The sequence below is a fragment of the Pteropus medius genome, unplaced genomic scaffold, assembly GCF_902729225.1.
Source record: "Pteropus medius unplaced genomic scaffold, Ma_sr-lr_union100, whole genome shotgun sequence".
Lineage (NCBI taxonomy): Eukaryota > Metazoa > Chordata > Mammalia > Chiroptera > Pteropodidae > Pteropus > Pteropus medius.
In genome coordinates this window covers 19,343,843-19,361,022 of record NW_024352785.1, presented here as the reverse complement: position 1 = coordinate 19,361,022, position 17,180 = coordinate 19,343,843, and the positions used below count along the sequence as shown (strand labels likewise).

General features: G+C 33.8%; 1 protein-coding gene and 1 pseudogene across 1 annotated transcript in view; one reads left to right on the top strand and one right to left on the bottom strand.

The window, feature by feature from the left end:
* Positions 1 to 17,180, bottom strand: part of SLC12A2 (solute carrier family 12 member 2) — an 87,520-nt gene that overhangs the window by 47,234 nt on the left and 23,106 nt on the right. Inside the window, exons 2-5 of the mRNA XM_039848603.1 lie at positions 12,201 to 12,320; positions 10,564 to 10,639; positions 10,155 to 10,250; positions 1,696 to 1,835 (exon numbers count right to left, since the gene is read on the bottom strand). Of these exons, the coding sequence (XP_039704537.1) occupies positions 1,696 to 1,835; positions 10,155 to 10,250; positions 10,564 to 10,639; positions 12,201 to 12,320 (432 nt within the window). The remainder of the gene's footprint in view (positions 1 to 1,695; positions 1,836 to 10,154; positions 10,251 to 10,563; positions 10,640 to 12,200; positions 12,321 to 17,180) is intronic.
* On the top strand, positions 1,354 to 1,472 carry LOC120591001 (uncharacterized; annotated as a pseudogene).

Below are 17,180 nucleotides of genomic sequence, written 5' to 3'. Positions count from 1 at the left end.
TCTTAAGTTATATAGCAGAAATATATTTTGATGTATTTATTAGTGAACTCATGCTTTAAATGGTCTTAGGTTCGCATAAAGAAGAGATGGATATACTTTCATGTAGTTGTCCAAAATACATTATTCTCATTGTATGAGCAAAAGTATTTTTGATTTAATATCAATGAAATTAAAAACATATACTAAATTAAACAATGAAAGAATACAAACTCTTAATGATTATATTACTTGCTTACTTACAGCCCTTCCTTTCCTCCATCCTTTTGGCCTACACAGATGACGTCAATGCAATGTAAGTGTCAGTCGTTTTCAAATTTTACACTTGCTAATGTACCAAACACTAGTGCAGAAGAAGAGTTACAACCTAACCTAACATGAACAACTATGAGTCAGTCGAGGTTCATTTTACAGTACTGAATCCTACTTCGCTTCTACTACTTTAATTAACTATACACATCCCAATGACTCTTTTCAAACAAGTTCTTATCTAAATTCCCAAAGAGTATTGTCAACTACTTTCTGGCCAGCTCTGCTTGGATATATCTCTAGTTCCTAAAATCAGAGGTCTAAAACTAAACTGTCCTATGTTCTCTATCTCAAGTGAATGGCATTACTTCCCATCTAAATCCTCAACTGTGTGTAAACCTGACATCCTCCTTTCTTTTTCTTTAATTTCCCACATCCCATTAATCAAGTCTACTTATTCGATGTTTTTAAAATCTCTCATATTCGCCCACGCCTTTTCAGCCCCATTCGTCATTGTTTGTTTTGTTTTGTTTTTTTACAGTAGAAAAGTAAAGTTTTATTAGAAGGAAAGGTACACTTCCAGACGTGGAAGCGGGCCTGAGCAAGAGAAGCGTGGCTCAAAAGGCCTCATCATTGTTTTAATATAAGCCATGTCTCTGCTCCCAGGACAGCTACAACAACCTTTTAAAAGGGCTTCATCTCCAGTTGTGATCCTTCAAATCCATTCTCTATACCATGGTCATTTCTTTAGGTTCCAAATCTGATCATGTTAATGGTCCCCAATTCTATTCAAGGTAAGACCTAAATTTATTAGCAAACGAAGACCCTTCCTGACTTGATTCCTCTTTCTAGTCTTAAATCTCTTGCCTTTGTGCTCTAGCCATTCAGAAATATTTAGGGTTATTTTTTTTGTTTTTTTTTTTTAAACACATAATATACTCCACTCTTTCCAGGCCTTTGTTTTGTTTTCTTCCTTGTTTCCCTCATACCACACCCCACTTCTGCTATCAGCTTATTAACATCTAAACTCCCATCCTTGACAGTCTTCTACCCATTTCTAGATGGTAAGTTAAGTGATCTCCCTTTGTGTTGCCAAGGTCTCCTAGTGTTTATGGCCACGCCACCCTGAACGTGCCTGATTTTGCCTGATCTTGGAAGCTAAGCAGGGTTGGGCGTGGTTAGTACTTGGATGGGAGACCACCTAGGAATACCAGGTGCTGTAGGCGTTAAAAAGAAAAAAAAGAAAAAAGAGAAAAACCACAAACCAAGACCTCCTAGTTATCTACTTCTGACTTTCTAAAATAATTTTCTTTGTCTATCTCATACACTAAACTTCTTGAAGGATGAATTTTGTATTCACCACTGCTTTCCTAGCATCTAAATGGTGAGCAGGATATAAGCCCTCAACAAAGATTTGGGAAACAAATGACTAGAAGAAAGGTGAATTACCTTAAGCAACTCCACCACAGTTTCTGCAAATCCAACCACATACATAGCAACTGCGACAGCATTGGCAAAAGCGAAAATGAGGCCAATTGCACCACCAAATTCTGGCCCTAGACTTCTAGATATTAAATAATATGCTCCTCCTAAAGAAAAGGAAAAAAAACAACAGAAATACAAAAGTTAGGATTTTAAATGTCCTCCTCCATAATGTGGGTGGGCCTCATTCAATCAGCTGAAGGCCTGAATATAACAAAGAAAGACCTCCCCCAAGCAAGAAGGATTTCTATTGCAGACAGCTTTGCAAGTCGAACTGCAGTTATCAGCTCTTTTCTGTGTCTCCAGACTGCAAACCCACCCTGCATATTTTGGACTTACCAGCCGCCATAATCATAAGAATCAAGTTTTTCATATCTTTACACACACACACACACACACACACACAAACACACTCACACACCCTGTGGGTTCTATTTCTCTGGAGAACACTAATACAGACATGCAACAAGGTGAACATACAAAAATCCATATATTTCCATATACCAGCAATGAACAATTAGAAACTGAAATTTTAAAAAGTAACCTACACTAGCACTCAAAAACAGGAAACACAAGTCTAAACTTAAAAAATATTTGTAAGATCTGTACACTGACAACTTAAAAAAAGTAACTAAATAGATTTACCATGTTTATGGAATGAAGACATAATTAAGATATTTATTCTCTCCAAATTGATCTCTAGATTCAACACAATTCCAATCAAAATCCCAGCTAGCTATTTCACAGAAATTAACAAGGTGATTCTAAAATTTATATGAAAGGGCAAAAGAACTAGAATAGCCAAAACAATTTTTAAAAAGCACAAAGTTGGAAAACACACTACCCAGTTTTAAGAATTGCTATAAAGCTATAGTACCAAGATAGTATGGTATTAGATTAAAGATAGATCTATAGATAATAAAAGAGCACAGAGTACAAAAATAAAACCACACATGTAGGGTCAATTAATTTTTTCCCAGCTTTATTGATAGTTAATTGACATATAACATTGTGTAAGTTTAAGATCTACAATGTGATGATTTGATACACGTATATATTGTGAAATGTTGCCAAAATAAGGTTAATACATCCTTCACCTCACACAATTACCATTTTTCTGTTGATGTTATGGTAAGAACATAATAAGATCTACTCCCTTAACAAATTTAAGTACATAATACAGTATTGTTAACTATAGTCTCTATGCTATACATTAGCTATATAAGTAGAACTTATTCTTCTCATAAGTAGAAGTTTGTACCCTTTGACCAACATATCATTTCTCTCACTCCCACGCCCCCCACCCCCCAGCCCTAGCTCCTGGTAACTACTTTCTACTGTTTTCTGAATTTAGCTTTTTTAGATTCCACATGAATGAGATTATACGGTATTTGTCTTTCTCTGATTTATTTCACTTAGCATAATACCCTCAAGTTTCATCCATGTTGTTGCAATCGCAAGACTGCTTTCTTTTTATGGCTGAATAATATTCCTATGTATGTATGTATATGTATGTACATATACATATATATCACATTTTCTTTATCCATTCATCCATTAGTGAATATTTGGGTTATTTCCTAAGTATTGTGAATGCTTCTGCAATGAACATGATGAACACAGGGTTCAAACATCTCTACCAAATAATGATTTCATTTCCTTTGGATGGATGTCCAGAAGTGGGATTGGTGGATTATATGTTAGTTTATTTTTTTTTAAAGCACATCCAGACTGTTTTCTATAGTGGCTATACCAATTTACATTCCCAACAATGTAGAAGGGTTCCATTTTTCCACATCCTCACCAGCTTTTATTCTCTCATCTTTTTTATGATAGCCAATCTAACAGGTATGAGGTGATTAACTCACTGTGGTTTTGATTTGCATTTCCCTGATGATTAGTCATGTTGAGCACCTTTTCATGAACTTGCTGTCTTCTTCGGAAAAGTATCTATTCAGGTCTTCTGCCCATTTTTGAATCAGACTGGTTTTTTGTTTTTGTTTTTTCCTATGAGTTATATGAGCTCCTTATCTATTTTGAATATTAACCCTTTATCAGATATATGATTTGCAAATATTTTTTCCCATTCTGTAGGTTGCCTTCTTTTCATTTTGTTGTTTCTTTTAAGCTTTTTAGTTTGATGTAGTACCATTTGTTAATTTCTGCTTTTGTTCTTATGCTTTTGGTCTCATAACCAAAAAGATATCACTGTCAACATCAATGGCAAGGAGCATTTTCCTTATTTTTCCTTCTAGAAATTTTATGGTTTCAGGTCTTACATTTAAGTCTGTGATCCATTTTTAGTTAATTTTTATGAGTGGCATAAGAAACAAGTCCAATTTCATTCTTTTACATGTGAATATCATTTTCTTAACATCACTTTCTACAGAGACTATCTTTTTCCCATTGAGTATTCTTGGCTCTCTTGTCATATATCTTATGATTGTATATGCATGAGTTTATTTCTGGGCTCTTGATTCTATTCCACCAGTCTATGTGTCTGTTTTCATGCCAGTACCATACTGTTTTGATAATTATAGCTTTATAATATAGTCTGAAATCAGAAAGTGTGATGCCTCCAGCTCTGTTCTTTCTCAAGATTGCTTTGACTATTCAGGGTTTTTTGTGATTCCAAATAAATTTTTTTCTATTTCTGTGAAAAATGCCATTGAAATTTCTATAGGAATTGCACTGAAACTACAGATGGCTTTGAGTAATTAGGGTCAATTAATTTTTTACAAGAGTACAAAAACAAGTACATAAAGAAAAGATAATCTTTTCAACAAATTATGTTGAAATAACTGGATATCCATATGAATCCTGATTCATATTTTATACCATATATAAAAATCAACTAAAAATGATCAATGTAACTGAAAACCTAAAGTTCTAAAACTTCTAGAGTAAGATATATTAGAAAATCTTTGGGACCTTCAGCTAGGCAAAGATTTCTTAAGTACAACACCAAAAGTGTGATCCAAAAAAGAAAAAGTGATAAATTAGATGTAATCTAAACTAAGGATTCTCTTCAAATGACACCATTAAGGGAGTCAAAGAGAAAATAGAAGTCAAAAATTATTTACAATTACCTGCCAGATTCACATTGGAGCTACTTATGGCAAATAGTATTTTACTGAACTGAAAATACAATGTTATATTTAAGTCTAATAAAACCTTAAAACACAACTGTCATAGAACTGCTTTCTATAGTTTTTTGAAACATTTCACTGAGAGGCAAAAAGTATTTATTCAGATTAATAACTATTCAGGATGTACTGATTCAGGCAGAAGAGCAAATAATGTTCTGATTAGAAGACAATGGCAATGGGTATTTGTGAGAAGGGGAAGGGGAACAATTACATCATTAGAAGGAAAGGCATTTCTATGGATACAGATAATGTAACAAACTAAACAATAAATTTGGCAATCAATGATCATCTGATTATACCAATACAGAAAGCTCTTTCTGTCATTTAGAACATGTGAAAAATGTTAGTTTTCCCTCACTTCTAATGTTTGTTTTTATCTCACAGAAGTTAAGAGATCTTCAATTATTTGAGAAAAAAAAGATATGAGTATATAAAGATAATTCTGACGTACTGCAGACATTTTTAAAAGATTCACCAGGAGAATGTGCATATAATTCAATTTCGTTAAAAAAATGCATAGTCATTTTATTTTTGCTCTCATTATCCACACAAATTATAAATGAGACTAATAGCAATGTTGCATTAAATCAGATAATGTATGTAAGACCATGATATCATGCCTACCAATCAGGTCTCAGAAAATAATTGCCACTATTACCTGAACATAAGCTCCAAGAGGATCTTGTCTAACTTTCATTGTTGCAAAGTCAGTGCCTATCACAAAGTGATCAGTTACCTGTTGACTGACTGAAATACAGTAAGAAACATCTTTCCTTACTGAAATACCACATGGTTCCCTGTGACATGTATTCTCTCTCACAGCAATGAATAATAAACCCAATTTATTCAACTACAAAAAAGAAAAAAACTTCATCTTAGTCACAGAACAGGCAGGTTTATATTGATTTTAGATTCTCAGAACTACCTGTCTGAAATTTGATATAACCTAGATTTTTATTCAAAAATGCACCGACCTCTGCTTTTGATTTAATGCTTCAAAACAAAAAGTGGTTGAGGAACTTTTTCCCTTCTATTGCTCAGTTCATATAATACAATGTGATTTAAAAAACAGAATTTTCACTTTAATCTTATAAAAAGCTTCCCATGGTTGTTTTCTATTTCATAAGTGAGTCTCTATTCACTTAATTGGAGATGGGAGAACTTTGGTCTGTGAATCTAGGACGTGAGGATCTGAGTGAAAGTGGCTGCTAGCCAGCACCATGTAAGTTGCAGAAAATGTTGCATATAGCCCAAGTGTATTCTGTAAAATCCAAGCTCTCAAGAACAGGGTGCTTTGGGATCTGCAGAATAGGAAAGAGCTTTAGGCTCTTACCAGGCTGCAATAATCTATAGAACCTGACTGCATCTATTAGGGCAGGGACTATGTCAGAGATGATGGTAGAGGGGTGACTGCAGTTACTTGGCACTGCTATTCTTATTCTGAGGAGGCAGAGAGTTGAAGGAATGATTCTCTAACTTGCCCCTAGTAATTTTAAACAGTACCCAAAAACCATTAATAATATCTAATTCAGCCTGAAAATAAGGATCTTAAATTTTCTAAGTTTTGACTCTTTTTTTCCAGAAACACTGAATGTTGTCATATTATTTTTATCCTAGACTTCATAATTGGTCATTATTACATTTGTTTACAAGTTAGCAGTTAATTTATATTTTAAAAAACTACTTCCATTGCAGATGCAAGAGGCAAAAAAGGGTACTTGCACTTTCTGTCTGTCTGATTATGAAGGCCAAGATAAAATGGGGGAATCCAGGGAAGGGCAGAGAGCGGGGACAACCTACACTTTTCTGGGTTGGTATCTGTTTAATCTCTAAAAGGTACTGTTAGAACCAATGTTAAAGTTACTTAGTAATATTAAATCTCTCTCCTATGGCAAAAAGGAAACAGCACGAGGAAAAGTATGAATTTCACATACTTCCACAGGGCTAGAAACACATTTTACGAAATGAGAAAATATCCAATATTACTACAGATAAATGTTGTAACTCAGTTAAGAATCTGGTTAAATACAAGTAAAATATCGAGCACTACCTCAAAAATAGTTCTTTAAATTAATACGGTAACTACACAAGTTTAATAGGGGGATTTTTAAACTGAAATTCCTAAGAGAGCAACTGCAACCTTTAAGCAATTTAGGTAAAATATTTCCTTATTAATTCCATTATTAATCAACTTTCAGTCCACAGAAAATCAAGATGGGCGTACAGACATCACTATTCCCATAGCATCCCTCCATTTCTCCTCTCTAAGCCTTTGGCACCCTGATCCTTTGGATAGTTCTCACTCTGTCACTCTCCTCTCTATGCCATTTCAAGGGAGGTGGTCCAAATCAAGTTCTCAGTAGTTGGGATAGAGACCCAATCCAGGCACTCTTGGTCCCACCCTACTAAAACATAAAGTAGTTTGTTGTTAAGAACAGCAAACAAAGTCACACCTATACCTTGAGTCTCTTAAGGTTTGTTTTCAACAATAACTCCCTATCTTTTTTGCTCCTTGGAAAATTTTGTTGAATAAAAATTCCTTGTTCCAGAGAGATTCCCGGTCTGGGATTTGCTGTTGTCACTCTATAGTATCATTTAATAAGTTCCTCTCACCCCTGCATATTCCACAAAAAGTTTCCTAGAACTGCAGGCATGATGTGATTCAGATTCAATTTATTGGGAAACAAAACTCTCAGGTACTCTTAATGAGTAAAGGGTTTACAAATTGGAATATTCTAATTTTCTTTCCTTTTTCACTTATTATATAGAATACTTATCTAAAGAAAAAATCGCTTATTAATTTCTTGGTTACACTAAGTTCAGATAAGGAAACTTTCATTCACGAAAGTTTTATTCAACATTAGATTCTTTCCCTTTATTTATCAATTTTTATAGCATTCCTTACCATTCTTCAAAGGTAAAAAATGAGTTTTCTTTTTTTTTTTGTGGTATCTGTGAACATATGGATTTTTATCATATCAGTTATTAGTAGTAGTAGCATTACTGTTTAAACTATCCAAACTTCATTCAGTATTAGCTTCTTCAAGTTGGCTCCTGGGTATTTTTGACATGAAACTGTTAAAAACAGCCCTTTTCACCTTCTCGACTTTCCGATGTGGGAGGATGTCTGGGCTCCTCAATGACAATTCTGACCCAGATCTGGAATAAATCTTTTCTCCAAGGTTCCAATTCCTTTGATGGAAATACACAATGTGGGCACTAGGGGTGCTCGTTGCTACTGGGTTGGTCGTTTGGTACAGGTGAATTTTGTAGACAGAGTTAAGAAATGTGTACTTTTGGGATAAAATCTATGAGTCATACTATCTGACACTTTCAATTTAGAATCGTGACTACAGGGTGCAATGTAATCTCATCAATTTTATACCTGTATCTACTTTTTCCCATACGGAAAACACTGTTTTCTCAGGAAACCAAAATAAATCCTGTTGGAGTGGTCTTCAAGTCCATGAAGCATATAACTGAGAAGACAGAAGGGGTACATTCATTGAAAGAATCTCCAGGAAATGTTCAGTGCAGATGATGCACCCCATTTCTATTCTGTAAAGGATCATCCAGGTGTCCAAAGTCACCAACTGACAAGTGAAAAATAAATGCCTTCTAGCAAAGCTTCAAAATATTTGCTTATTTCTTTAAATTAATGCTTTTCAATTTTTCTTCCTTAAGTTTCATTATTTCAGCAAACATATTTACTTTCTCATTTGTATGCATATCTGATAATAACAGGATTCAGAATTATATCATCTAATAGGTTTTTTCCCCCTATAGTTTCTTCCTTTGTGAGCTATCATTTTGAGGGAACTTAGGCAAAATTGCAAGATATGGTAATTTGTTGGGACATATCTTAATGCATTCCACATTCTCATACTTCCTTAGTATCCCAGGTCAGAAAATCAGAGACAAAGTCTCTGAGATAGATGTATTTGTGAATATATATGAAAACCACTGGTAGTACTGAAAGATGAAAATTTTTTTAGTCATAATGCAAAAAATCTACACTTCCCATAAGTTTGAATTCACATGGAAAATAGTCTAGAGTTCACATTGCCTGTGGCTTCATGTCCCTTGAGGTTCACAACTTAGATTTGAAGGGTTGAAGATAAAGAGAAATTCTTTGATGATTTCCTGATTCTCTCTACTACCAAACACCTGTGCCATTTCTCCTTCTACTTCCGCTCCACAACAGTAACAGAAAGAAAGGAAACATGGGCACCTAGTACACAAGAGGCCAAAAAGATCTTTTGGTGTTGTCTGATAACTGTAGGACATATCCACATCTTACATCTCAATACAGCTCCATCCAGGCTCATGTACACATGAAACCTCAGCAAACAGTGATGCATGTTCAGCATAGTCACAGTCATATTGATGTGAGCTACTAGCTTTCTCCCAAGGCCATAGTGATCTGAATCCTCTGGTATGTAAGAAATATAAAGATGGAAAAAATGAAAAGCTCGATCTGGTTCTCTCTCCAAATAGTGATGAAGATAAATCAGAAATTGACTATATGTCCAATGTATGTAATGTCCAATAAAAATCTGAAAATTGGTTGAGACAGATGGTACAGGTTGATTCTTCTTTCAGTTATCTGCTGTGATGACTTTACAGAAGCTGGTATACATTTTCTCTCCTTTTTCTAGGGATCTTCTCAGTATAGCTAACTGATGAGCTTTGGTTTAGAAAATGGAATTCTGTTCTTCTTATTCTCAGGGATCCCAAGGCCATTATCCTGGTCTGGGTGCTCTTCCTGGGGAGGGTAAAATCTCACAAGGCAGATCTTGTGAACTCCACTGAAAGAGACCTCACGGCACCCAGAGAAGAGAGCTAGTTGAGAGTTCTAGGTGTAACTCATAAAAGCTGTTAGATCATGGAGCAAGAACTCTGCCTGTTTCCCTCAATGGGAAGGAATGAGGTTACACCTGTACAATACCATGAAAGGCAGGATGCATGCTACTGAGTCAAAGGCTGAACCCTGGGAGGAGGCAACAAGGGGCAGCCTGGTGAGGAAGAAACCCAGTTAGAAGCTCTATTCTTGCTGTCAAATACGGTGAACATCTTCAATAACTTAAAGTGTACATGTTTGTGTGTCTTGGTCAATAGAAAATCATATATTAAAATATACTAGGTCAAAGTGCTCAGTAGCAACTTTCTTGCCTACATACACCTGATAAGTTACTTTTTAAAGGTAAAAAATAAGATTTAAATCTCATTTTTTAGTAACAGTAATCTGATGACAATGATGGAAAAAACTGAATTTACCTCCTCGGACAAATCCATTGGTAGCTATCGCTGAAGTAGACAATCCTGTGATAGTTGTCACGACAGTGGCCATTACTATTACAAGGACCGACAGACCTTTAAGGAAAAAGAACAGAGACTGAGAATACTTATACTCTTATTTAAACCTGCCATATTTAGAACTGGTTAGTCTGAGTATACTGAATTTATATTATAACTTATGAATTACCTTACTTTTATCCTATTTTATAAAAATCAAATATGAATTATAAAAAAAAAGTAACATTAAGACAACAATCTTATACAAAGGAGAACACAGCTTAGCATGATGCCAATTGCTTGTATCTCATGAGGTTTAGAGCCCAGAAATGCACACAGCTACCTTGCTTATTCATTCTCAGATGAATAAAGAAGTATGAACATCACTTACCTATTCCAGCTTGACCTACGATCCATGACAGTCTAATGAAGAGCATCACACCCCAAATGTTTAACATACAACGCACCTAGGAAAGGAAGAGGCCAAGTCACAGATGAAAAATGTTATCGAGTATAATATAGCAATAAATGCTACACTAGCCAAAAGCAGGACAACATACATTTAAAACTACAGAAAGTAATTATAACTCTTATCACACTTTTTAATATGTTTTAGTAAATTTATTGGGGTGACACTGGTTAATTATATAGGTTTTAAGTGTACAAGTCAATAATATATCATCTGTATATTGCATTGTGTTCACCATCCAAAGTCAAATCTCCTTCCGTCACCATATATTTGACCCCCTTCACCCTTATCTACAACTCACCCTCGCCTCTTTCCCTCTGGTAACCACTAAACTGTTGTCTGGTGTCTATAAGTTTCTGTTTGTCTTGCTCGTTTGTTGCTTTCAGTTTTATATCCCACATATTACTGAAATCATATGGTTCTCAACTTTTTCTGTCTGACTTATTTCACTTAGCATGATTATCTATCACCATACGCCAAAATTAATTCAAAATGGCTCAAAGACCTAAATATAAGACCTGAAATGATAAATCACATAGAAGAAAACATAGGTACTAAACTCATGGATCTTGGTTTTCAAGAAGATTTTATGAATTTGATTGACCTCAAAGGCAAGGGAAGTAAAAGCAAAAATAAATGAATGAGACTATATCAAACTAATAGTTTTTAAAGAATTTAAAGTGAGCTAATGTAAGTATAATGTAATATGTGAGTGTGTGTCTATATCCAAATATACACATACCCATCACAATTATCTGAAGCAGCAGAAGCACTAAACAAGGAAGGTATAAGGAATATTAAGACTTCAATTCTTAAAAAAATAGTTAATTTCCCCTTTATCACTGCAAGTTAAGTTTAATTTTTGCTTATTCTTTTATAATATCATGTCATGATTTCTATAAGAGATTTAAGTATTACATATTTCTCAGCACAAAATGTCAATTGTTCACATATCTTTAAAAATCCCTAGTTATTTGTGAGTTTCCCCAATTTATTTTTATTTTTATTTATTATGCTCATACAAAGAACACAGTCTTTTAAAATACTAAAATCTAAGAATAGGCAAACAACAATCAGGAGCTTCAATTCGCTATTGATTATGCAATAAAATTACTATTAAAACTGGGATTTTCCCTCTATTTCTCTCTTAAATGTCAATACAATTCCAAATAAGTCTCAATGAGAGGACACTTTAGCCTCTCTACTCTAGTCAGATCCTTAGTACCCATTTGAACACAGAAAAACAGAAGTAAATCTGTCCCTTAATCTCTTAAATTCTCTACTGAAGTGACTTCAACACTTAAAGAAAAGATTTATTCTGTTGCCTGTTAACTTCTATACATTTCTCTTCAAAAATTAATGGGGTAGCAGAAAAAAAAGTTGGCATATTTCAGCTCTATTGCCTGCTCAGCTTTCTTGATTCTGATGCTCTCATCAACTTAACAGCTTCATTTAATTACTGAAAAGTGACAATATAGGACTTATAAAAGCAATAAAATACAGTCGAGGTAATCAAGTATAATTTGATTAACTCTAAAATAAATTCTGTATGTACATACTAATACACCCTTGATCCAGCCAAACTTCACAACTCCTTTACTTTCCGCAGTATACGTGACCACAGCATCTCTGGTTGGAGTACTTTCTTCTCCATTTGCAAACCCATCCTCAAAAGGTTCCTGGTTAAAAAAAGAAATGTAAATTATGCTTAGAATTATTTAAACTTTAAAATCACCTGATAAAAATAAATATCACTAAATACACTTAATCATGTTCAGAAGGACATAGTACAATTTCCAAAAATGAAGGGTTCCTGAGTATTTTAACTGAGGAAAATGCAAAGCAAATCAAATGGAAAATTATTGAATTTTAAAAATTTCAACCTTATCATGACATTAACTCATTTTAATAACTTTATATCTTAATTACACATTGGTAGTATCTGGAGAACACAATGAATACTGTTTGCTAAATACAGGCTAGCTGGCCAAGCAATTCAGACCACATCTCTCCAGCCACAACTTCACATCGCCTAGTCGGCACCCTTTCCACATCTGACATTTCAACGTAACAATTTTAGACGCCTCTTCACCAATGAAGTTTCCCCTTATAGTCCACAACAGCAGAGTTTCCATAGAGCCCAATTCACTCCTAACTCTTCCCTTTATTCACTTCTTATTTGCATCCAGTGACTCAGTGCTCCTCATTTTCTTTGTAATTTTTCTCAGATTCAGATAGGAACTGGTTGACACAATGCATTTTCATAATTAGTGTGTTTCCTCCTTAGGTTTTTACATTTCATGTCTGAGTCTATAATCTTAAGTTTTTAGGTCTCTACCTTCTTTCTCTTCTTTTCTCCCTGGTTCTCAACTTTTATTCGGTTCCAACACATCCAAGGCATATGACAAATTTCCAAATTTGTAACAGTGACTTAAACAGGTCATAAAGGTTAGAGGGAGGTGTTGGGAGATAGAAATGTTCTAGACCTAGAATCATGTCCCTAACACTATGCCATATTTCTTCTTCTATCCATATTTTCAATAGCAGGAAATAAAAAACAGCTATATTTCAAACATCATTCTTTAAATGCAGAAGAGCTAACTAAATTATTATTTAATCCTGGAAACTGTGATCTAAATTCCCTACAGTACTTTTTAAAAAATCATTTTCAGTGGTTCATACTCTCTAGTGAATTCTGAATGTTATTATTAGAAATGAGCTGTAGTGTTTTGTATCACCACAGAGCAAAATCTGTCATAATCTAAACTCCCCTGTTTTTTTGACCAATTCCAGTTAGCCAATTAGATTAATTTCATTCTGTTTAATGCATTATTGCTATATGCTTTTTCAAAATTCTATCAACCCAGATTAGCTCTTAGAATCCACATTTACATAACTAGTGCTAATTTTTAAGCAATAGAAGAAACATTATGTTAGATGTAATAATGCCTTTAAGTATATCTTTTGAAAATTATTTTACCTAGGCTTTTTAATAATGTCAAGAGAAAAATAATCAAATTTTCAACTAATCTCCATGTTTCTATTAACAGACATAGATACTTCAACAATGTGAAATACATGAAAAATAAGTCATTCGAAGATCACTAAGAACTTAAAAACTTTAATGTTAACCACTTCTGATAGTTCACAAATTGAAAACATATCCTAAGAAAAATAAATTACAATAATTCCCTTTTCATCACACACAGTTTCAAAACTACTATCCACTGTATCAATGATTATTGTACAATACTATATATAAGAGGGATGCTCCAGGCATATGATATAAAAAAACCACTCTCAGAAAAAATTTTATTTACCCCAATGTGTTATACTTTTTAAACAGCTTTGAGATATAATTCACATACCATACAACTTACCCTTTAAAGTACAAAAATCACTGATTTTTAGGATATTCACAAAGTTATACAATTATCACCACTATCAATTTTGGAACATTTTCCTCACCCCTAAAAGAAACTTCATACACATTGGCAGTCATTCCCCATTTCCACTCTCCTCCAGCTCTCAGCACTTACTGACCTTCTGTCTCTATGGATTTTGCTATTCTGACATTTCATATAAATGGAATAATGAAATCATACAATATGTGGCCGTTGAGTCCAGCTTTTTTCAGTTAGCATAATGTTTTCGAGGTTCATCCATGTTATAGTATCAGTACTTTGTTCCTTTTTATTGCCAAATAATACTCTATTGTACAGAGATATTATATGTTTATCATTCATCAGCTGATAAACTGGGCTGATTCTACATTTTGGCTATTATGAAGAATAATGCTGTGAAAATTTATCTACAAGTTTCTGTGTGGACATATGTTTTATTTATCTTGAGTATATACCTAGGAATGGAATTGCTGGGTCATATTTTTTAAACAACTACTTCTGGTAATTTTTCTCATTTTTTCTTTTTTATCAGACTGCAGACTGTCACTCATTTCAGTCAATGTGACTACCTATTGTTATTCTTCTTCCTTGCTTGGAATCTGATATACACATGGAAACCAGTAATCATTAAACTGGTTAAAAATATATATAAATAGAAAAAAAAAACTGAGTATAGCTCAAACTGAGTATAGCTCAATCACAAGAGAAACCCACTTTGGCTTCCTTTACTTCTATTTTTGGATGTGTTCTAGGTGGTAGAGCATCAGTAATGATCCCAAATTAAAAAAAAAAAAAAAGAGACAGAAGTTCCTTAATTTTCACTTTAGGTTATTTAGTGCTCTTCAGTTAATTTATGAAAGACTTTAATTATATAATCTCCAAGTATTACCAGAAAATGTCTATAATATATGCAAAAAGACTTCTCTTTTCCCATCTCTGTTCAAAGAAAACTAAAGATGTATGTTAATAGGCTACTTTTTCCAAGGCTAAGAATTGATGTGGGTGTCTTTTTAACAATGCAGAAACATGCAGGCATCTTAAAATTTTTGCTGTGGGTGTTAATCAGAATTCCATGTCAAAGTTGCATATTTAGCAGTAACTATGTTATTGCTACTATACTACAAACAACTATATTAAAAAAAAAAGAAGGTTTTCCAGTGTATGAAATAGTATTTTAAAATATAATGGGTCCACATAAAATGAAAGTTTATCTTCCTTACCATAATCCAATGGCTTCTAATTTAAAAAGTACATTAGTAATCTCTAAAATACAATTCGAAAATTAAAATCAAATAAGTATGTTATTTATAGTTCTAGTAATGGACTTAAATATGATAAAATTGGGTTTACAATCGTATTAATTTCCAGGTGAAACCAAAGTAGAATACACATACAGGTTCTTCACACTATCCAAAAGTAGACGTTTCTATGAAACCTTTCGTAAGCTGAAATAATATAAAGCTATGACAAGTCTTGCTAATGAATTCGCACAAAATAAACTGAAATAAAGCACAGATCCTCACAGATATAATTCAAAACTTTTGGTGGCTTGATGCTGAGATGCTGAGTGTAGTTCCCAGGGAAGGAGCTTGCTGGTGTCACTCTCACTGCTTGGGGCGCAAAATGCTTCTGTACTGACTTACTGCAAAACAAATGCTGAATGCTATTTTTGCTTTTCACCTTTTTTTCATAAAAGCGAAACTTCTCCTTGGATTTTGTTCAGTTACTGAAAATAGGTACTAATGCAGGTCTTTTGTGAAAAGGAAATGGCATAGGACAAGCTTTCAAGAAGTGGACGATATCTGTATATCTGTATTTTATTTCTTTAAATACATCAGTTTAAGAAAAATATGTAAACTGTTGAGTATGGCATTTTTGTCTACACACAAAAAAACTGCCTGAAAACCTTACACTCAGGAAAATTTCACATACACAATTATGAACTATAAATAATACTGATACAAAGGTATAAAATAAAATCTTCAATTTATCTGCCCCTTTTTACAGAACTGGTAGGTTTGTGTTCTTTATTGTTTTTCATATAATGGATAAAATGTCAAAAATAATACATAAATGATTTTATGGATAATACCATATGAAATGAGGTAAACCACATTTAAATTTATTTGGGGGAAAAAAATCTTTCAAAGAGTAGCATTGTGATTCTGAGTCTACCAAGCAGAGATTGAGGGTAGGGGTGAGACTAGAATGAGGAAGAGAGGAAGAAAGAGATGAAACAATGGAAGACCCGGATAGGTATTCTCAACTAGAAGGATTTCTTAATGAGAGAAATAGGGGTACCAGTAAATTATGTCAGCCAGAAATAGAAATGATTATTTCAGTTGGACATGCTGAATTTGAGGAGCCATGAGACAATTAGAGTTCTATCAGGCAGTTAAAAAATTCATGACTGGAACTTAGGAGAGGGGCCAGGATAAAGACCTAGTAGGTGAAGCTATGGAAACAATGAAAAGAGAAACTTACAGAAAGGAAAAAAACAAAAACAAAAACAAAAAGAGTTGAACATTTTTCTGAGGATATAGAAAATATATAAGAATGAAAGGGAATTCTGGTTTCCATGGTCATTATTTCTTTGCAGAGAGTAGAGAAAAGGGAAATTTTTACACTGTAGACATCTCCTCTTTCTTGTATATTCAAGTTTCCACTTCAAGTTGATCACTCTTTTCCTTCAACCATGGTTAATTTTTTTACTGCACACAGCTCCCCCTCACACAAATGCCCAGCCAAACTTGCTGTAAATACTATAGCATATTCCTCAATGCACACCAACCTGGCTTCACTCCACCACAACACTGAAATAATTTTATAAGACATCTAAAGACTTCTCTGCTGCCAGATCCAATGTACATTTTTCAGTCCCTGTCTCACTGGATTTTTAAAACAGCATATGATACCATTAACCGCTCTCTTTTTCTTAAAACATTTCTTGAAATTTTCTCTCAGACTCCTCTATCCAACAATTAAACAGTAAGTTCCTTCAACACTTGGTCCCAGACCCATCTCCTTTTCTCACTCTATATTTTCTTTCTATGGTCCTCTCACTAGACCTGTAGCTTTAAACATTATCTAAATGGGATAACTAGTAAGTGATGGCTCTTATTCATGTCCATATCA